General features: G+C 40.0%; 1 protein-coding gene across 5 annotated transcripts in view; it reads left to right on the top strand.

The window, feature by feature from the left end:
- Window positions 1-23,788, top strand: part of LOC106587130 (anoctamin-1) — a 53,566-nt gene that overhangs the window by 8,158 nt on the left and 21,620 nt on the right. For all 5 annotated transcript variants that reach the window (XR_006762250.1, XM_014175175.2, XM_014175173.2 and 2 more), the window contains exons 3-7: window positions 8,585-8,929; window positions 20,542-20,640; window positions 21,062-21,213; window positions 23,198-23,252; window positions 23,655-23,706. Coding sequence is in view for 4 of the 5 variants with exons in the window: in XM_014175175.2 (XP_014030650.1) it covers window positions 8,585-8,929; window positions 20,542-20,640; window positions 21,062-21,213; window positions 23,198-23,252; window positions 23,655-23,706 (703 nt within the window). In the remaining variant the exon portion in view is untranslated. The remainder of the gene's footprint in view (window positions 1-8,584; window positions 8,930-20,541; window positions 20,641-21,061; window positions 21,214-23,197; window positions 23,253-23,654; window positions 23,707-23,788) is intronic.

The following is a 23,788-nucleotide window of genomic DNA, read 5'->3' as shown; positions in this document are numbered from 1 at the left end:
CACGTAAAGCTTACTAATATCAGTGATACTATCAAGAGCAGTGTGCGGTTTCCTTTTTTCCTTCAACATATCTACAATACAACATGTATAATAACACCATACAACAAGATTACAATGTACGTGTGTGTAGAGTGCGTGTGTATGCGCGTGTCTGTACAGTACCTGTGTGTATGTATCTCTTCACAGTCTCCGCTGTTCCATAAGGTGTATTTGTATTTTTTTTTATCTGATTCTACTGCTTGCATCAGTTACCTGATGTGGAATAGAGTTCCATGTACTCATGCCTCTATGTGCTACTGTGCACCTCCCATAGTCTGTTCTTGACTTGGGAATTGTGAAGAGACCTCTGATGGCATGTCTTGTGGGATATAATTCAAAATAATGTGACCCCCCCCCCCCCCAAGATCAAAGTATCAAAGCATTTAATAAAGTAGTTCAAAGCGTGTAAACAGCTGATGGGCATACAGTTGAATTCGGAAGTTTACATACACCTTAGCCAAAAACATTTAAACTCAGTTTTTCACAATTCCTGACATTTAATCCTAGTAAAAATGTCCTGTCTTAGGTCAGTTAGGATCACCACTTTATTTTACGAATGTGAAATGTCAGAATAATAGTAGAGCGAGTGATTTATTTCAGCTTCTATTACTTTCATCATATTCCCAGTGGGTCAGAAGTTTTCATACACTCAATTAGTATTTGGTAGCATTGCCTTTTAATTGTTTAACTTGGGTCAAATGTTTTGGGTAGCCTTCCACAAGCTTCCCACAATAAGTTGGGTGAATTTTGGCCCATTCCTCCTGACAGAGCTGGAGTAACTGAGTCAGGTTTGTAGGCCTCCTTGCTCGCACAAGTTTTTCAGTTCTGCCCACAAATTTTCTATAGGATTGAGGTCAGGGCTTTGTGATGGCCACTCCAATACCTTGACTTTGTTATCCTTAAGCCATTTTGCCTCAACTTTGGAAGTATGCTTGGGGTCATTGTTCATATGGAAGACCCATTTGCGACCAAGCTTTAACTTCCTGACTGATGTCTTGATGTTGCTACAATATATCCACATCATTTCCCTTCCTCATGATGCCTTCTATTTTGTGAAGTGCACCAGTCCCTCCTGCAGCAAAGCACCCCCACAACATGATGCTGCCACCCCGGTGCTTCATGGTTGGGATGGTGTTCTTTGGCTTGCAAGCCTCTCCCTTTTTCCTCCAAACATAACGATGGTCATTATGGCCAAACAGTTCTATTTTTGTTTCATCAGACCAGAGGACATTTCTCCAAAAAGTACGATCTTTGTCCCCATGTGCAGTTGCAAACCGTAGTCTGGCTTTTTTTACGGCGGGTTTTGGAGCAGTGGCTTCTTCCTTGCTGAGTGGGCTTTCGGGTTATGTTGATATAGGACTCGTTTTACTGTGGATATAGATACTTTGTACCTGTTTCCTCCAGCATCTTCACAAGGTCCTTTGCTGTTGTTCTGGGATTGATTTGCACTTTTCACACCAAAGTACGTTCATCTCTAGGAGACAGAACGCGTCTCCTTCCTGAGTGGTATGACGGCTGCGTGGTCCCATGGTGTTTATACTTGCGTACTATTGTTTGTACAGATGAACGTGGTATCTTCAGGCGTTTGGAAATTGCTCCCAAGGATGAACCAGACTTGTGGATGTCTACAATTTGTTTTCTGAGATCTTGGCTGATTTCTTTTGATTTTCCCATGATGTCAAGCAAAAAGGCACTGAGTTTGAAGGTAGGCCTTGAAATGCATCCACAGGTGCACCTCCAATTGAATCAAATGATGTCAATTAGCCTATCAGAAGCTTCTAAAGCCATGGCATCATTTTATGGAATTTTCCAAGCTGTTTAAAGGCACAGTCAACTTAAACTTCTGACCCACTGTAATTGTGATATAGTGAATTATAAGTGAAATAATCTGTCTGTAAACAATTGTTGGAAAAATGACTTGTGTCATGTGCAAAGTAGATGTCCTAACTGACTTGCCAAAACTATAGTTTGTTAACAAGAAATTTGTGGAGTGGTTGAAAAATGAGTTTTAATTATTCCAACCTAAGTGTATGTAAACTTGAACTGTATCAAATCCTGGGTGGAATCTTTGTTTTGATCCTCAGTCATCATTTTTACCACACTAAGATGAAGTTCTGTGTATAATTACTGTATGTTAATAACCTACAACTGTTCAAAATAATCTCTTCAGCACTGTTCAACTGGCTTTTGAAGAAAGAAATGGTGCAAATAATGAATTCTCATAGGAAGTCGACCTCATGTACTGCCCTGTGTTAGCGGTGTAGAAGGTTAAAAAGTCAGAGTTGGTGTTCCTCTCTTGATGAGGACTACTGCCCCATCACTATGAAGACTGCATTAGGTCAAACTTGTGGACCTTCCATTGGGTCAGAGGGTCATTTGGACAGTCATTGCGGTCTTGGTCTATCTAATCACAGACACACTGGAATGATTAAGCAAGCTGATATACGCACCTAAAGCAGTTAAGAAAGGTCAAGTACGTTGTTCGAAAACAGAGTCAATTAAATCAGTGCGGAATGTGGATGTATTGTTATGTATCAAGTGACTACTAAAGCAGACACTGATGGATTTTTGTTGTTTGTTGCGAGGACCTATTTCCAGAATTAGATTTATCTATATCTACCCTCCGATGTCAACAACTACAGACCAGTACCCCTTCTTTCTTTTCTCTCCAAAACTCTTGAACGTGCCGTCCTTGGCCAGCTCTCCTGCTATCTCTCTCAGAATGACCTTCTTGATCCTAATCAGTCAGGTTTCAAGACTGGGCATTCAACTGAGACTGCTCTTCTCTGTGTCACGGAGGCTCTCCGCACTGCTAAAGCTAACTCTCTCTCCTCTGCTCTCATCCTTCTAGACCTATCTGCTGCCTTTGATACTGTGAACCATCAGATCCTCCTCTCCACCCTCTCCGAGTTGGGCATCTCCGGCGCGGCCCACGATTGGATTGCGTCCTACCTAACAGGTCGCTCCTACGAGGTGGCGGGGCGAGAATCTGTCTCCGCACCATGTGCTCTCACCACTGGTGTCCCCCAGGGCTCTGTTCTAGGCCCTCTCCTATTCTCGCTATACACCAAGTCACTTGGCTCTGTCATATCCTCACATGGTCTCTCCTATCATTGCTATGCAGACGACACACAATTAATCTTCTCCTTTCCCCCTTCTGATAACCAGGCGGCGAATCGCATCTCTGCATGTCTGTCAGACATATCAGTGTGGATGACGGATCACCACCTCAAGCTGAACCTCGGCAAGACGGAGCTGCTCTTCCTCCCGGGGAAGGACTGCCCGTTCCATGATCTCGCCATCACGGTTGACAACTCCCTTGTGTCCTCCTCCCAGAGTGCTAAGAACCTTGGCGTGATCCTGGACAACACCCTGTCGTTCTCCACTAACATCAAGGCGGTGACCCGATCCTGTAGGTTCATGCTCTACAACATTCGCAGAGTACGACCCTGCCTCACACAGGAAGTGGCGCAGGTCCTAATCCAAGCACTTGTCATCTCCCGTCTGGATTACTGCAACTCGCTGTTGGCTGGGCTCCCTGCCTGTGCCATTAAACCCCTACAACTCATCCAGAACGCCGCAGCCCGTCTGGTGTTCAACCTTCCCAAGTTTTCTCACGTCACCCCGCTCCTCCGCTCTCTCCACTGGCTTCCAGTTGAAGCTCGCATCCGCTACAGACCATGGTGATTGCCTACGGAGCTGTGAAGGGAACGGCACCTCCATACCTTCAGGCTCTGATCAGGCCCTACACCCAAACAAGGGCACTGCGTTCATCCACCTCTGGCCTGCTGGCCCCCCTACCTCTGAGGAAGCACAGTTCCCGCTCAGCCCAGTCAAAACTGTTCGCTGCTCTGGCACCCCAATGGTGGAACAAGCTCCCTCACGACGCCAGGACAGCGGAGTCAATCACCACCTTCCGGACACACCTGAAACCCCACCTCTTTAAGGAATACCTAGGATAGGATAAAGTAATCCTTCTAACCCCCCCCCTTAAAAGATTTAGATGCACTATTGTAAAGTGGTTGTTCCACTGGATATCATAAGGTGAATGCACCAATTTGTAAGTCGCTCTGGATAAGAGCGTCTGCTAAATGACGTAAATGTAAATGTAAATGTATTCATTCTGAAATTAAAATGATGCAGTATTGTTGTTCAGCTATCCTATAGTGACCCTACGGATGTTATGTTCAAACCTCTCCCACAGGACTTAGCTGAAAGTGAATGGGCATGATAATTAGGTGGCTTAGCTTCAGTAGCCATACACCTGGAAAGGTTGATATGCAAATGTGTAAGAAGATATGCATGCCTCTCTAGAATAAGGGGGCCTGTGGCTGAGTAATAACACGATTGATATGCATGCTGGTTTTACTCACAGCACAGGAGCTAGGAGGTGGGTGGCTGAAGGAAGGGTACTGGTTTTCTCCGTTCCTTTATCTATAAAATGCCGTAACCACATCCTTATTTTCCCTGTGAGGAGTGACCTTTGCTGTGACTTCCTGTTCTGAGGGGGCTGAGGCTTGTCGTCCAGTGGGATGCTTGGACTGAGATGTTTTTCCCACATCTAGAGCTCTTTTGTCTCTCGATTATCAATTAGGTTTGTTTTCCATAAGAAAACAACTGTTTGTTCTCAACAAAAGCGATGAATTGCAAGCAAATAATTGCAGAGCAAATATTGTGTTTGGGTGTGCCGTACCAGTAGAGAGAACATACAGGTGAGGCCATTCAAACTAGAGTCCTTAAACAATATCTACACATATTTAGTTTGTGTTGTCGTGTCTTTGGCATCATTAAAATGGAAGACATGTTTATCAAATAACTCTTTGTAATTATTATTACGCGATTAAACTGATTAATCGTGTAACTGTAATTAACTAGGAGGTCGGGGCACCAAGGAAAATATTCAGATTACAAAGTTATAATTTTCCTAATATAACTTTCAGATATTATAATATCTGATCGATTAGTCTCCTGATTAATGATGTTATTTACCTTGGTCAGTCTCATTCCAAATGTCGTAAATTGTTGGTTATCTGCACGAACCCAGTCTTCGCTATGAGTCATCCATTCATCAATTGTCTTAAAATCATTTATTTACTAATCTAAGTAATTCACAGAAAAGCATAACAAACGGATATGGTTACAAGGAAATGATAGGAGAATGTGCCCTAGTGGGCTAAACCGGCATGGGGGCTTGTTAGACAAAAGGGGAGTGTGGGTCAGCTGAGAAGGCACTACAGAGTTGATACATATTAACAATTGAAATGCTAATCCTTTGCATACGAATGCTCACTCATTCGGGAACAATTGCAATCAAAATATATATATTATTTACGCTCAGTGTGTCGTCGGGATCTTTGTTGGAGAGTTTTGTTCTGTTAGTCTGTCCTCTCTGTCTCTGTCTCTGTGTGTGTCGTGGTTATAATAGGTAGTTCAGAGTGACATTCATTAATGTCGTTATAGGACGGATGTTTCGTCGGTCTTCGTGTTCAATGATACCGAATTCCTAGCTGCAGACTAGTAATGAATATCAAAGACTTGTTATTATTCTGTCGGTATCAATAGTCTAAGAGTTTAACCACGTGGTATGGTTAAAGTTCAGAACGAGGAATGCATGGTCAAACCTTGGCTCTCTCTTCTCGAGGTAAGCTGGTCTGGTGATAGAAAATCTGGGTGGGATTTATATTCGGAACATAGAAAAGGCTGTCTCATGATGCCAGGTCCTGTCTGTGTCCCTGGGGGCGTGCCAAGGACTTAGTTAAGACTCCAAAGGGAATTTGAGTTTCCTTCATTAACCTCTCTGGGCTAGGCGGGACGAATTCGTCCCACCTACGTAACAGCCACTTGCAGCCTGTGGCGCGATTTTCAAAACATTAAAAATCCTATTACTTCAATTTCTCAAACATATGACTATTTTACAGCTATTTAAAGACAAGACTCTCGTTAATCTAACCACACTGTCCGATTTCAAAAAGGCTTTACAACGAAAGCAAAACATTAGATTATGTCAGCAGAGTACCAAGCCAGAAATAATCAGACACCCATTTTTCAAGCCAGCATATAATGTCACCAAAACCCAGAAGACAGCTAAATGCAGCACTCACCTTTGATGATCTTCATCAGATGACAAACCTAGGACATTATGTTATACAATACATGCATGTTTTGTTCAATCAAGTTCATATTTATATCAAAAACCAGCTTTTTACATTAGCATGTGACGTTCAGAACTAGCATACCCCCCGCAAACTTCCGGGGAATTCGCTAACATTTTACTAAATTACTCACAATAAACGTTCACAAAAAGCATAACAATTATTTTAAGAATTATAGATACAGACCTCTATGCACTCGATATGTCCGATTTTAAAATAGCTTTTTGGTGAAAGCACATTTTGCAATATTCTAAGTACATAGCCCAGGCATCACGGGCTCGCTTATTTAGACACCCGGCAAGTTTAGCACTCACCATAATCATATTTACTATTATAAAAGTTTCATTACCTTTTGTTGTCTTCGTCAGAATGCACACCCAGGACTGCTACTTCAATAACAAATGTTGGTTTGGTCCAAAATAATCCATCGTTATATCCGAATAGCGCCCGTTTTGTTCGTTGCGTCCAGACACTATCCGAAATGGTAAAGAAGTGTCGCGCGCATGGCGCAATTCGTGACAATAAAATTCTAAATATTCCATTACCGTACTTCGAAGCATGTCAACCGCTGTTTAAAATCAATTTTTACGCCATTTTTCTCGTAGAAAAGCGATAATATTCCGACAGGGAATCTCCTTTTCGGCAAACAGAGGAAAAAATCACAAAGGCGGGGGCGGTCGGGTCACGCGCATAAGCCCAGAGTCCCTTGATCGGCCACTTGAGAAAGGCGATAATGTGTTTCAGCCTGGGGCTGGAATGACGACGTTCTGTTTTTTCCCGGGCTCTGAGCGCCTATGGACGACGTGGGAAGTGTCACGTTAGAGCAGAGATCCTTAGTAAAAGATAGAGATGGAAAAGAAGTTCAAGAAATGGTCAGACAGGCCACTTCCTGTAAAGGAATCTCTCAGGTTTTGACCTGCCATTTGAGTTCTGTTATACTCACAGACACCATTCAAACAGTTTTAGAAACTTTAGGGTATTTTCTATCCATATGTAATAAGTATATGCATATTCTAGTTACTGGGTAGGAGTGGTAACCAGATTAAATCGGGTATGTTTTTTATCCAGCCGTGTCAATACTGCCCCCTAGCCCTAACAGGTTAAACAGTCCAAAATCACATTTACCCAATTTCACAAACAGTTCCATCCTTATTCATTCATTTTATACAACCATTAGATATAAGTCTCACAACTGAGGCTATTATATAAACAGAGCCATGGCAATGTGGCCGTATTGTCTCATGAGTTTCATAAAATTTTACCAAACGGACCAATTCGTAGCTGGATTCTTCACCGATCTTTTATACCTTCTCCAGAACATAAATGTCGTTCAGTTCTCCAGTCCTGTGAGGTGGAATAATTCCTTTGTCTCTCTATGAAAACACCCTGTCTTTATACTGTGGCCATGAGGCGGGACATTTTCTTAGGAATTTACGACCGCTCAAACAGGGCCTAGGTAGGGGGGGTAGGGGGATGGTACATAGAAAACCCAAAGAGGGTTAATGCATACAATCAATTTTGAATGAGTAATTTTAAAGTAAAAATAACTATATCCCTATTATATATCAATGTGTGTCACTATACCTGTTAGGTTTGCTCACGAAAGCAGGAGGGGGGGAAGTCAAGCGCAGGAGACACTAATCCGTGAACACACGTTTAATTGGTATTCACTCAGTCCAAATCTAGGTAGGGCAGGGCGCATAAAACAAATGCCCAAAATACCAGCCCCCACACAATGCAGGGACGCAGCCCACAATAAACTCTGCGAAAACCACAGGCAGAGGGAAACACCTGTTCCTCAGAAGAGAAACTTCCTGACATAAAACAATCACGCACAAACAACAAGCCTACATAGCACGACTAAATAACCCCCCCACTAAACAACTAATACAAATCATGTATTTAAGGATAATGGAGCAAAAATGTTTTTAGGTCACAGGCGAAGACAAGCACCAGAGTCACTTTGTTACCATATGTTCCTCTGAGTCGTACTGTAAAATAGCGTTTAATTGATTTGGTCACTGGTCTTACTGTACAATATGTCCTTATGAGTTGGATTAGGACATGTAGTATTATGAGAAAGTCTAACGTAATGTGTTGAAGGGTGCAAAGATTATTTTGTCATCTTTTGATGGGCATCATTTTAATCTGTACAGAATGATTAAATTTCCCCTCCTTGAAGAAGGCAGTAGCAGAGATGGGGTTGAGTGCACTGATTTATCACTGTGGAGAGAGGGGATTTGACTATCCACAAGGCTTAAGCTTTTGCAATTTAAAAGATAAGCAAATGTACATACAACAAACTCTCACAGGCTAGAACACACATGTCTTCTCCTCATGATCTGCCAACATGTCTCCATTAAAACTACAATCCCCTTTCTATCTCTTCTCAGCCATTGAACTCCCTCAAGTCAGATGAGGCAGCCTCAGACCCAAAGCAGGGGCCTACATTCCAGGACGGCCAGCGGCGGGTGGACTATGTTCTCACATATCATGTCCAGAAACCCCCGAGTGTTTGCCGCAAGACATACCGGTTTGCAGATTACCACATCCTCAGGAGCCTGCGTCGCAGTCTGAGCATGATGAGAAGTGGGGACACGCCACCTTCCAAAGAAGACCCTGAGATTGCTGCCCACAATCATCGCCTTGACTACCATGAGGATGACAAGCGCTTCCGCCAGACTGAGTTTGAGGATAACCTTCGAGAGATGGGACTGGAGCTTGAGAAGGATGAGGGGGTGAGTTAGTGGCCTTGGACTGTTTGTTTTCCCCACAGTTTGGAAGACCTCAACAGTAGAACATCTCAAGAGGTCTTTTTGGAATAACCTAGCAATTAGACTCCTTAACCTAACTGATACAAAAATGTTGATCAAACTATTCTGTAGTAGACTCTGGGGTAATATTCAAGCCCTGGTGTGGTGGTGCATTTAGCCTAAATGCTTGCTTGTAGCTGCATTCTTTCACATCTTGGCAATCAATGTTCAGATGTTGTCTTTGAGGTCAGGTTGTTCTATTGAACACAACTTAATTCTCCATTCCTCCTTACTGGTTGACATTTGTCCATCTATTTTTCATGTAGCGATTGTATCCTGTATTTTTTTCATACTGGAACAAAGCGTTGAGGGTTTACTGTGATCAATTATGATTTTTCAAATCTACAATAGACCTGCATTCGTCACGTTATTGATCTTTATCAAATGAACAGCTTTCACCAAATATATATCTGATAAGAAAGGACAACATGTTGTGGTGGTTAATTTCTGTACTATCAAATGAGGAGAGACAAACTTATCACACAAGTCAGAGTTATACTTAAACTGAATCTTTATTAGTGAGAGCTTTGCAATAGTGATGGCTGGCCGACAAATCACCGTCTCTGATGATTCGTTGAGAGCCCCGAGACAAAAGTACAAAGGTCTTTTATAGTCAAGATACACCCCTTTCAACCTACAAGATGAATTAGGATCAGTTTCACTCTCCAGATCAGAGTTCACCCGCTCCATTCACCATGGCATGATGAGAATAGTGTCAACATCTTTTGTTCATAACAACAATCAATCCCTAATACATTAATGGCTTCACTCATATAGTTATTACCATACTAAACTCAAATCAATCCTTGAGTTTTAAAAATAATTCACTTTCCAAATCATAATTAAAAACCCAATTCATTATCCAACCAAAATTTAGAATGACATTGCTCAGTGATTCAAATTGGTCCTATCACTCAAAGTAAAAAAAAACTCAATTTAACACACATCAACATTGGCAGAATGTACATTTATATTAACATCCAGTATAATTATCCCATAATTCTACTATTAACTTTTTTTATCACGATTATAATACAGATCAGTATCTCAATGCATTCTTTAATCTAAATTACAATAATTTGATGTGTTGTGTAGACCTCTACAATCAACCTGATACTGCAAAAGTCTAAAACAATTTTGGGCACAGTTGACCAACCCCCCCCCTTCAGGCACTGATTCTTCTGGCGTCCTTTTCATCTTCTTCAGATAGCATTACAGTTGAAAGTGGATGGCCATGATAATGTCTCACCGGAGGCGCCATGACCTTTACCACCCATTATGTCTTGTCCATTCGTCAACCAGTATACCAGCAACATAAGATAAGTTTAGAACAGATTTCTTCCCATGCTCACTCCACGTGGACTCCCCTCACACTCCTGAGAAAAACATGAGAGAAGAGCAGTTGATAGCTTGGATTGGGTGCTGTACACCGGTTGCTGGCTCGGACTCATTTCTCTCGGTAGAAGTGGTGCGGACAGGGCAGTATTGAACACCTTTGTCACTCTTCTTCAGTCAGTTAGAGGGGGGTTTGAGGTACACGCACTGTTCGGTCCAATTATCTCTTCCATGTATTAAGATACCGGCTGATGTCACTTTTCATGATAACCTCGAAAGGATAGATCAGTTCAGTTCATTAACTATATGATAAATTATTTATTTGACCAATTATTCTTAATACAAATGTCTAAACATATGTCAAAGAGAATAACAAAACATTCTATTGAGACTATTCTTTCAAATTTGCTCATACTCCCCATCACACTGTCAACTTCATCACAGAGCCACAGGATCAGGAAGTGTGACCTATAACCCATCAGGAATGGAACAGAACAAACACAACAATACACTCCTTCACATATTACTCCATACACTCCTACACATCACTCAAGGTGTGTAAACTTCAATCCAAAACCTCAAAGGACTGTACCCTCCCCAATTTATGACACAACTCTCCATGTGAGTAATGTGTAAAAAAAACAAAACACTGCTACTGGTCAAAAAATAAAACAGAATTTAAAATAGCAAAATCAAATTAAAATCACTAATCTTAAGAACTCCATAAAGATAAATTATTCTACCCATATGGTCATAGGAAAATAGACTTAAGGCTGCCTACCCTTAGTCAAAGGCAACGCCCTCTCCTTCTTCACATTCATCCAAATCAGAAATATGGCTAATAACTATAAACTTCATCATAATTAACAATATTACAAATGTCCTTAAATTCATTATCCAAATGGCTTTCCAATGAGGGTGATCAAACCACAATGGAAGTCATGACAGAGGTCAGAGGTCATATAAACTCTTCAAAGAAGTGCTTCTTATTATATTGGACAAATTAATGAAAAACAGTCAAACATTTCATACATATGTTGTATCTCAGTTTCCAGTACATTCCTTTATCAAAAGAATTCACGTGTTTAATTAACTCAGGAAATAAAAACTTCTGAAAATTCCATGTGTGTGCGTGCCCCTTTAAGATACCTTGGCACTAAGACAAATGGAAAACTTACTAAACCCAAAGGAAATAGAACACACAAATCAAACATAGTATTTTAAACACCAACAAATTGTCATAACAAGTGTGTGTGTGGGTATTTGCAAACCTTAAAGTAAAAACAAACAAAAAATGGCCAGGCCTTATTTAATTTGGTAGTTTACGGCCTTAATCTCACTCACTCTCCCCAAGATTATAGTCCCAGGAAACATTTCAAAGAGAGACAATGAAACCCCCATATTCCCAGAAAAAACCCCACAAAACACTTTGTTAGCATTCATTATACTACACTGATTCAGCAAGCCAAAACTTGTAACTAGAAACAAAAGTCCACTGTACTCCCTCAAATCATTAATCATTAGTTTTAAATTTCCTATATTTTTATATGCGCTTAATTTAGCATGTGCTACCCTTAGATACAATTATCCTGGTATCATTACTAGACCAATTACCAACAAATGTGATAGCTGTTTCTCCTTAGATTGTTCCTGTTATCCCTCTAAATGTAACATTGTTTTCTGTCGCAATTGTGGTACATTTCTCAGCGTAAGGAATCAGTGATATTTAATCCCAGGCATTTAATAAAATGTTTTTTGAGACGTGTTCTCCTATGTCACCTTTAACATATGTACTTTGGGTGACGTCCATCAGTCCCAGAAGGAGGAATCCTACTCAAAACACATCAGATAATACAGTGTTTCATTAAGTGAACTTGACACCGAAAATAAACAATAAATAACCCCTTTCCAGTAATCTATACATTTCAACCTGTTACATACATCTAGTAAAAACAAACATGTTGTTTAACAAATCCGACACCTTTAAAAAGTTTTTGCTGTCTCATCAGCATAATAGTCAAAACTAACCTTTTCCCACTCTTAGCCACAATGTTGGCATGCCCCAAAGGTCAATACTGTTCAGCTTGTACATTAATGATCAACCCCCTGTCTGTACTGGGTCAGAAGTTCTAATGTATGCAGATGATACAGTGATATATGCATGCAAATAGCAAACAAGTTACACAAGAACCCCCTACTGTAATGGTCCAGGTGACAAAGTTGCTCAGGGACTCATATTTGCATCTAAATGTAAAAAAAAGTCTGCATCTTCCTCACAGAGGACAACTGACAAGCTCAACTGCCACTGAGCCAGATATTTATGTGTCAGGGGAAAAGCTCCAGGTGGTATCCAATTTTTAAGTACCTTGGCAGCATACTTGATTCCAACCTCTCTTTTAAAAAGCAAATGAAAAAGGTAACTCAAATAACCAAATTCAACCGAGCTAAATTCCAAATCGTATGAAATTGTTTGACTACAGAGGTAACAAAACGGTACTTCAAATCTGATACTCCCCAACCTAACATACTACTTGACTAGTTGGGCCCAAGCTTGCTGTACAACATTAAAACCCATTCAGTCTGTCTGCAAACAGGCTCTCAAAGTGCTTGATAGGAAGCCCAATAGCTATCATCACTTACATTCTCAGAAAGCATGAGCTCCTGAGTTGAAAAAATATTGTGCAGTACACTGACGCATGTCTTGTATTCAAGATTCTAAATGGCCAGGCTCCCCCTCCACTCAGTACTTTTGTTAAACAGAAAACCCAAACCTTATGGCAGCAGATCCACAAGGTCCGCCATGAGAGGTGACTGTATAGTTCCCTTAAGGAAAAGCACCTTTAGTCAATCTGCTTACTCTGTGAGAGCTTCCCATGTCTGGAATACCCTGCCATTAGATACACACAACTGTGATTAATGTGCACTGTCCCTGTAAAAATAAAATCAAACTCAAACTGCAATCCACTTTAATGAGCTGACATTTTTCCATATAATGGAAACAGATTATAATGTACATTAACTTCCTGCTCAAATTCACTGGTGTTACCTAAACTATAAAACCAAGCAACAATAATCAGAAACTGTCACAAAACGTTTCCGATTGAACTATTCAGACCTGAATCCCTTACAGCCCAATATAGCCCAGCGAGCACAACCAACTCTGTTATTCTTACCAGTAGGAAACAATATAACCCATACTCAAACAACGTCTGCCTTAACTCTATCGTAAAATTAAAAACAAACTTTACAACTTTCTCTTCTCTTTTGGCTTCACACTTACGAAATGTCCAAGACTTTAAAAATAACATGTAATGTGCTAAATGTATAAAATACATCAGTCAATCCATAAGAATAAAAAACACATTTCGGTGGGCACAACTCTATCGCAATTACCTATCCGCTATTATTAGAATTCATTAGATTTAGATAACTGTCTCTTCTTTGATTCAGTTATTTAAATACGACTCCATTCTCAATATGTTATTTCCAGCAGACCATTTAGGCAACAGACAACGTATTACATCGAAATCGCCTCGCTATTATTTTGAATGAATTAGTCGTTCAATTTAAACTAAACAAGCTATTAAAACGTTCAGTTTATATCTTAAACAAACACTAGCGACCGTATCTTTCCAGGCAAAACCAATAGTTGAATTACAATCAGGAACCCAGATTTTAGTCAATACCATATACCCAATGCTACTGAAATGACGAAGAAACCCCGCAAATAACCCAATTTTATAATTGTCTGTAGTCGTAAAATCAGGCACATACTAACGACACAATTCCCCCAAAAAAGCCTTAATTAAAAGTCCAAGCGTTTTTCCGGCGATGATTCCCACGTGCCAAATGAATAGATTAGCAGTTAAATCGACATTCATTGGCTAGAAAACAGATCTTGCGAATTATTAATTTTTTTGTTAATTTATATATTTAAAAAAAAATAAAACTAGATTGTTTTCTCATGCAACGTATTTCAATTACTTTACTACATCACATTAATCACACTGATAATTAGTTTGATGGATACCCTAGGCTTTGTACGACGTTATAAATTAAGTCGAGATTCCATCTTAACCTCTATGGCACCTACTCAACAGCCAGTGTAATCCCGTGGCGCGTTATTCAAATTCCTCAAAAATGCAAAACCTTCAATTTTTCAAACATATGACGATTTTACACCATTTTAAAGATAAGACTCTCGTTAATCTAACCACACTGTCCGATTCAAAAAGGCTTTACAACGAAAGCAAAACATTAGATTATGTCAGCAGAGTACCCAGCCAGAAATAATCAGACACCCATTTTTCAAGCTAGCATATAATGTCACATAAACCCAAACCACAGCTAAATGTAGCACTAACCTTTGATGATCTTCATCAGATGACAACCCTAGGACATTGTTATACAATACATGCATGTTTTGTTCAATCAAGTTCATATTTATATCAAAAACCAGCTTTTTACATTAGCATGTGACTAGCATTCCCACCGAACACTGCCGGTGAATTTACTAAATTACTCACGATAAACGTTCACAAAAAGCATAACAATTATTTTAAGAATTATAGATACAGAACTCCTCTATGCACTCTATGTCCGATTTTAAAATAGCTTTTCGGTGAAAGCACATTTTGCAATATTCTCAGTAGATAGCCCGGCATCACAGGGCTAGCTATTTAGACACCCAGCAGGTTTAGCACTCATCAAAGTCAGATTTACTATAAGAAAAATGTTGTTACCTTTGTTGTCTTCGTCAGAATGCACTCCCAGGACTTCTACTTCAATAACAAATGTTGGTTTGGTCCAAAATAATCCATCGTTATATCCAAACAGCGGCGTTTTGTTCGTGCGTTCTAGACACTATCCTAAAGGCTAAATAAGGGTGATGAGCATGGTGCAATTCGTGACAAAAGAATTCTAAATATTCCATTACCGTACTTCGAAGCATGTCACCCGCTGTTTAAAATCAATTTTTATGCCATTTTTCTCATAAAAAAGCGATAATATTCCGACCGGGAATCTGCGTTTTAGATAAACAGACAAAGGAAAAGAAAGCATTCGGTCGAAGCGGGCACGCGCCTAAGCCCATAGTACTCTGAGTGGCCACTTGCCAAAAGCGATAAAGTGTTTCAGCCAGAGCCTGCCTCGATATCGTTCAACGTTTTCCCGGGCTCTGAGACCCTATGGAAGACGTAGGAAGTGTCACGTTATTGCACAGATCCTGAGTCTTCAATAAAAAGAGCCAAGATGAAACACTACTTCTCAGAGAGGCCACTTCCTGCTTGAAATCTTCTCAGGTTTTGGCCTGCCATAGGAGTTCTGTTATACTCACAGACACCATTCAAACAGTTTTAGAAACTTTAGGGTGTTTTCTATCCAAAGCCAATAATTATATGCATATTCTAGTTACTGGGCAGGAGTAGTAACCAGATTAAATCGGGTACGTTTTTTATCCAGCCGTGTCAATACTGCCCCCTAGCCCTAACAGGTTAAGGGCAGTTTTATTTCAAATGTAGTACCCAGATGGAGAAAATCCAATAAGCGTTTATTACTTACATCATTAGGGTAAGTTAACCAAAAGTGGACACACTCCAATCAGTTTTTAGACAGTTGCCCAGACTTTGTAGACAGTTTAATAATGCTTAAACCTCATCTTTATCAAATTATCCATTAAAGATACCAACTCAAAACCTACGTACGTCTACGAATGGGTGGTTTAAATTGTATCTAATTATATTCCCAGTATTACTTTATCAAATCTCTAGTAATCGATTATACACGTACAATTTTTCATATATTCACAGAATCCATATAAATCGTAAGAAATTCTTAGGTACTCACGACAACCATTCCATTAGCTTTTTCAAGGACTCTCCACAGCTACGAAGCAGAACCAAAAAAATCTACTTTTGTTTCCCGGACAATGATCATGGAATCCTCAACGGTTCTCTAACCTCCCAGGGACCGCGGCAAAATCAAGCCTCTCAGGAACTATAGACCTTCCTCTGCTTTCTAAAATATCATCCCGCTCTCAATACCACCCCGTGATATTCTATGATGGGCAGTGAAGGAACAGAACCCCAAGATAACGTTATAGCAAAGCTTATTATCCAAATTTCAATAATCTGATTAAGCATATTTCTATATGTTACTGTCCAAACGTCAGATTAAGACTAATTTACATTTTCACACAACTCTCATATCACAGTCACACAATGCTATTCTCAAACATACCCAATCAATTAGTTGTTTTTGAACAATAATTTAACCTGCAGGAATATTTTCTATCTCATGATTAGTTCATAGGATAATGCAACTCATACATTTACATCTTTCAATACTTCTAAAATGGGGTATAGGTTTAAAACAATTACAGGTTTAAAACAAGTACAGGTTCACCTTACTATCTTATACTTTATCATACATGGTCTTAACTAGTTCACACAGATTCCGGATTGTTTAACATTAAATGGTCAAAACTAGTTCACACAGATTCTAGATATTTAACGCTAAATTACCAAACCCAGGGCATACCTGGCTAGCACATTTAAAATAATTGGAATTCACCACTTCTGAGGGTCAGTTAGACAGTCACACAGACACTTTTCAGAATGAGGTTCTTCTTCCAATAGGGTTTCTCCAGGTACCGTGCTTCACACAGAACCCACAGTCACCCTGGCCTCTCACCCCTACAGACCGCACCAATCCCCACTGTGATCAATTCACTGTCAGGACGGCTCTAGGTCGCCCGCAACCGACCAATGATAGGTGTCTTTGAGTCGACTAACTCTCAGATCATCTTCCACTGACTCGGCCCTGTTTACACCTGCAAGATGCCCCCCTCACACAGGAATACACACTCAGGGCCTACGTAACAGAGGCTTTTCTTAACTCAACTTTGCGTGCTGTTCGCTCACCTCTTTTAAAAATGTTTTTAACTATGTTTGAGATGTGGTATCAGATCAAAGGTGAGATCCCAAATTTGAGGGATCCCTCATGCATGATTTACCCATGTCGTTAGGAGTGGTCACCAAGTGAAGATTCCCATCCTCGTCGCCAAATGTGGTGGTTAATTTCTGTACTATCAAATGAGGAGAGACAAACTTATTACACAAGTCAGAGTTATACTTAAACTGAGTCTTTATTAGTGAGAGCTTTGCAATAGCGATGGCTGGTTGATGAATCATCGTCTTTGATAATTCGTTGAGAGCCCCGAGACAAAGGTCTTTTATAGCCAAGATACACCCCTTTCAACCGACATGACGAACAACCGATATATAGAATGGGTCACAAGGTTAAGCTTTGTATGAAAGATACTGTCTGCTATGTATTATAGGTATTTTCTGTGTCAAGTTTTCATTGTGTTGAGCGCTCCGACTCCAAACTGGAGCCACCTCTCCCTGGTACGGTATAGAACAGAAACATTAACTCATGCTCTGGAATGTTCTTTAGGTTTGTCGTGTCTTTGGGGGTACCGTTAAACTGAAGACATGTTTATCAATTAGCTCCCTGTAATTATTATCACGCGATTAAACTGATTAATCGTTTAATTGTAATTAACTAGGAGATCGGGGCACCAAGGAGAATATTCAGATTACAAAGCTATAATTTTCCTAATATAACTTTCCTGTACTATAATATTATATTCTATTATAGTATAGGCCGATTATCTTCTGGTTTAAATGGTGTATTTTACCTCGTGTTCAGTCTCATTCCAAACGTCGTAAATTGTTGTATCTGCACGAACCCAGTCTTTACTAAAATCATCCATACATCAATTGTCTTAAAATCATTTATTTACTACACTAAGTAATTAACAGAAAACATACAAACATTAATTATCGTCACAAAGGATTGGTATAGTAATGTGCGCTAATGGCTAACAGGCATGGCTGGTCTGTTAGACAATGGGTCATAAACGGTCAGCTGAGAAGGTACACAGAGTTCATTAATATTAACAATTGACAATTGAAGGCTCGCTCATTCGGGAACAATTGCAATCAATATATATTTACGCTCGTGTCGTCGTTCTTTGTTGGAGTGTCTGTTCTGTTGGAGAGTCTCTCTCTAGGTTAGAATGGATCTTTCAAAGCGACATTCATTAATGTCGTCATAGAATGGATGTTTCGTTGATCTTCGCATTCAATGATATAATTTACTTAGCTGCAGACTAATAATTAATATCAAAGACTTGTTCTTATTCTGTCGATATCAATAGTCTAAAAGTTAACCACGTGGTATGGTTCACTTTCAGTAGAGGAATTGGATGGTAAAACCTATTGGCCATGGAGTGGAGGCCTGGTCTAAAGAAATATAAATCAGGGAGGGTTTTATAGTGACCCTTGAACAGGCTTGTCAAATGACGCCTGGTCCTGTATGGGTCCCTGGGGGCGTGCCTATGACTGAGTTAGACTTGGTTACAGAAATACAATTCTATCACATTACATCAGTACATCGCATCTCAATGTATTACAAAAGCTTTATCCTTATTAATACATTCTATACACCCATTATGATGCAAGTCTCAAGCTGAGGCTATTATATAAACAGTTTTATGGTAATATGGCTATATTGTCTCTTCTGAGTATCACAAAATTGTACCAAGCGGATCAGTTCGTAGCTGGATTCTTCACCAATCTTCCATACCTTCTCCAGAACACACATGTCGCTCGGTTCTCCAATTCTATGAGTTGGAAGAATTTCCTTTGTCTCTCTATGAAACATGTGGTAGGAGATTCTCCTCTTAGGGTTTTTACAACCCTTTCACACAGGGCCTGGGTTGGGGGGAAGGTAGGTTGGGTGGTGGTGAAAAAGGGAGGGGGTCAACTGTCCTCCCTGTACCAAAAGAGGCCAACGTCATGACAGGTTTTATCACCCAAAAGACATCGTAAATCTCCTGTCAGAGTTCTCTGCCAGAGGCCCATCCTCAGTAGAACACACACACAATAGTTAAGAATACTCTATTCTGTTGAATAAAACAACCATTTGATGCAATAAAAGTATTATAAGATAATATTGCAATTTTGCCACCATAATGTGCAATAGTAATTATTTTCAGCCTTACAAGCAAAAAGAGGCCTATTGTCATAGGTAATTGCATACTGTACCCCCTAGAGTGGCTATTGACCCATTAATCATTACTCATTCATCATAAATCATTGCATTGATCAAGATACATTGTGTGTCCCATTCAGATTGAAAGACCTTTACAGCGTAAAACATATTTGGTTTTTAAAATCCATGGGAAACTGCCCTGTATGAAAGAGTAATGGTAAGGCCTAGTTCCTAACCACTCCATTTTGCAGACCACTACTGAAACCACTTTAAAAAAGCTTTGACATGTGTTTGCTGTTCTATCTTTTATCGTCGATATGTGTTTCGTAATGTCTGTTACGCGACATTTCGCAGATAAATGGTAGGAGGCATGTGGTTCTGTGGGAGTTGGTTTCCCATTGCATGCATGAAGAGGTCTCTTACCATTTAGTGAGTGTTGCTAACAAAGGAGTTTTGTTTTGAGTGATATTAAGGCAAATTCAAAATGATTTCATACTTGTTGACAACATCCTTATGCATTGTTGAGTAAGTCTGAACATAGTTTATTCAACCCTCCTTGTTTTCTTTTATTAACTTACTTTGTCCATGAATGAGGGTTGTTTGTGGATAATCGAACCAGAGGCCCAAAATAGAATTGGCAGGATCTTTTCTGCTTGATATTGCTGTGGAAAGTGTAGTCTGCCACGGTGTTCTCAACAGACAGGGCCAGGACCCTGAAGTGGGCTGGGAGGTATGAGGAAGTATGTCAGGAGCATATGAGAGGGACTTACATAACCACTGTTGTTGTTTTATAGAGGAGATTGTGGAGAGAGAACTTTTGTCCGGTATATATTAGACTATCAGACATCGTTTTGTATTCAAGTGGATACAGTCTTTGACTGACACTAACCAACAACAATCCTTGCTACTGTAGCATTGCGACTTCTTTTCAGTTGCAATGCTGCAGTAGCATTTCTGTGCTTTACCTTGGAAAGACTTACTGTAGTCCTTAGAGACGTGACAGTAGCTTTATTCTAGGTATGCATGTATCACCCAGATAAAACAGGGGAAACTTATTTCAATACACATAAAATATCCATGAAAACCTTTTGCCTGATTTTATTATTGTTATTATTTTATTCAACATCACATTCTCTGTTTTCCAGAACAAAATCCCAGGAATTGGCTTCCTGAAGATCCATGCTCCCTGGAATGTGCTCTGTCGGGAGGCAGAATTCATGAAGCTCAAGATGCCCACCAAAAAGGTATGGCCTGCCTTTAGATGGATCACTGATCCGTTTCTATGGGAGGGCAACACCCGCTCAGCCCAGTCGAAGCTCTTCTCTCTCTCTTAGCACCCCAATGGTGCACAACTTCCGAAAACATGTACAACTCTTTTTTGAAGAGTATCTCCCCACCCCAAAAAAGTAAAAAAGCGACTTTTTCTACTAGCACTGACGTTGCTGATAAACACATTGTTGAAGGAACATGTCCTTGATACGATTGTGATGGGTTGTTGTCTCACCTAGCTATCATAAGATGAATGCACTAAATGTAAGTCGCTCTGGATAAGAGCGTCTAATTGACAAAAAAAAAAAATGTTTTAAAATAAGAATAATGTAACTGATAGCCTTTCATGCACTCATTTCTCAACATGTCTTCTTCCTGTTTCCCCTTTCCCTTCAGGTGTACGAGGTCAAACAGGGAAGTAATGTGGTGGAGAGGATCAATCTGTTCATCCACAAAGTGACTGCGCCACTTCATCCTAAAGTGGAGCCAAATAGACCCCAAAATGTGAAGCATCTTTCTCACCCGTTCTCCCGGGAAAAGCAGCACCTGTGAGTACAGTAGTAGCACTGAGACCTGTGGCATGGGTTCAGGGGTTTAGGCTCACCATTGAACACATTCTGACAAGTGATCAATGACGCAGAGCTCAAAGGTTAATGGGTTTACTTCCAGTACTATGCATGTGAGAAATTCAAAGTGGCCTGAAATGTTTGTGATGCAATAGGAAATAAATGTATTTGCAATTCAAGACATGGGTACACTGCAAGGGTATAGCTATTGAAATTATTACAGTACTGGTTGTGGCGTTATTAACACTATAACCGCTAAAGCAGTCATTTTGACTGCGCATGAGTTTAAAACAATTATTACTCTGCCATTTTTTAAAGTTTTGCCGCCTCAGTCCTTGACTTTTCCTAAATAAGAATATATAACACACTGCCGTCGTTAGAATCTCAATATGACAAACAGAACTGGAGTTCTAACCAGTTTTATGAGGACATGCCATAAAACTAATAATTGGGTGGAGTACACAGTGAGAGGGTGCGTAATTTACAATGGCGAGACGACCAAGATGAATGGATGCGCATGTTGCGTTAGCGATGCTACAAGATCCGATTGAAAACAACTCAGATGGCGGGAGGAAATTAATCATGACATCTCTGATGATGATTCTTCTGATTCTGAGCCTCAGCCTGAATAACCTACACCTTCTAGAGATGAGCGCAAAAAAAAGCCAGAATGGTGGGCACTGCGTAGGTTCCCCCGCCATTACCAAATGTAACAGTGAGACAGGAGAGCGGAAAGGATGGCACCATTTAGATAGAACAAGCCGATGACATTTGCTACATGGCGATTATCAACTCAAAATGTCACTACGGGGTAAGAAGACACTGCCTGGGATCTGTCTGTTGAGCTGAAAGCGTTCATTTTAATCCTGTTTGTCCGTGGAGCATTCGGTGGAAAGAGTGTGCATATGGAGAGCTTCTGGTCAGACTTGTATGGGATACTTTTATTTGGAGAAAACATGTCACGGGATCGTTTCAGAGAGATCATGCATTACCTGCATTTTGATAACAAACTATTTATTAAGCACATTTGGGCTTATAATGATGTTTAGGCTACTGATGTTTTCGTCGTTAGACACAATCAAATGATAATTTTTGCGATCGCATATATGAAATATATTAATTACACTGTTAGTGTTGCAGTCAAAATGACTGATCATTAGCTTGAAGGGGTGTCCCACAAGGCCCAGTGGTTTCAATGTTCAAATATTTTAATTAGTGAGCTGGATGCTTTATGTGCAGAAGATGTGATTATGTATGAATGATACTGGCTGCTACCTGTAATTATTCATCTCAGTAGGTGCATTTCCCCATAATGTGATCTGTCTGAGTTGAAATAAATGGAATTTAAATTGTTCTTCTACCCGCAGTCTTCACCAGGCTTGAGCTCTTTGTCATTTTTGACATGGCTAATGGCCCCACTGTGCCTTGACAGTAATAATGTAGAGGTGCAATCACCAGGCACAAAACCAACGGATACAAAATCAACAGAAACAAAATCTGAACCATGATGTTGTTTGGAAGACATCCACACTGCGATTTAAATATTATTTTTAATCCGAGATTTATCCTCTGTTCCGGGAATAGTTCATCTGCATTTGGATGTTAGAATATTATGTATTGTAAAAAGCACAACATTTGAATGTGTTTTGAGGGAGGCTAGTAAACAAGCTAGGTTTTATTCAAGAGAGTGGGCATAGAGGTTACAGGCTATTTTGAGCTCCTGACTCAATGAACACTGTGTAGGCCAGGCTTCTGACTAACACTAGCTACCAAGACATGTTGCAACCGTATTATCCCTGTAGCCACCCTGTGTTGTATGTTTGGTCTAAATAATGACAATGTGTGTGACATCCTGGCCACAAAAAAAACTGCTCTCTACGTACCTACAAAACTAACATACTTTCTCCTGGTTGAGTACATGGCTCTTTAAATAAACCGCTGACAGAAGGCTCCTCTGTATTAACAGGTTTGATCTCTCAGACAGAGAGTCTTTCTTCGACAGCAAAACCAGGGCCTCAATAGTAAGTACTATAGATCTGCTTGAATTATGGGCAAGTCAATAAAAAGCCCTTCTCACCACAAGTAAATGTATGATTTGTTCATGTAATTGACTTTTCATTGGATTCCTTCTCAATCAGCGTATGTTGCTCCCAGTGGAGATGGTGTAGAACTTTACTGCTCAACATAAACATCAGTACTGAGCTAAAATGACTTTTGGAGATTGCTGTGAAGTTTGAAAACAACTTGTCCATCAATGCATTTAGAGTTGTTCATTAATGGCCGGGAGCTGAGGTCCATTTCTTAACAAATTCATGGCACAGGGCAGAAATCCTGTCTTATTTGGATGGGATTCTTACCTGAGATCATCTTAATACATTGCAGAAGTACTTTTGTATTTATTTTCATGTTTTTTACCCATTTAGGTATATGAAGTGTTGAAACGTACAAGATGCACTAAAGCCAAATACACCATGGGTAAGCCAAGCCATGTCCCCTATCTCTTAGGGATATTACAATGAATTTGGATCCTTTAGGGATGTAAATGACATCTGTCTTA

The sequence above is a fragment of the Salmo salar genome, chromosome ssa26, assembly GCF_905237065.1.
Source record: "Salmo salar chromosome ssa26, Ssal_v3.1, whole genome shotgun sequence".
NCBI lineage: Eukaryota > Metazoa > Chordata > Actinopteri > Salmoniformes > Salmonidae > Salmo > Salmo salar.
This window is presented reverse-complemented; position numbering and strand designations above follow the sequence as displayed.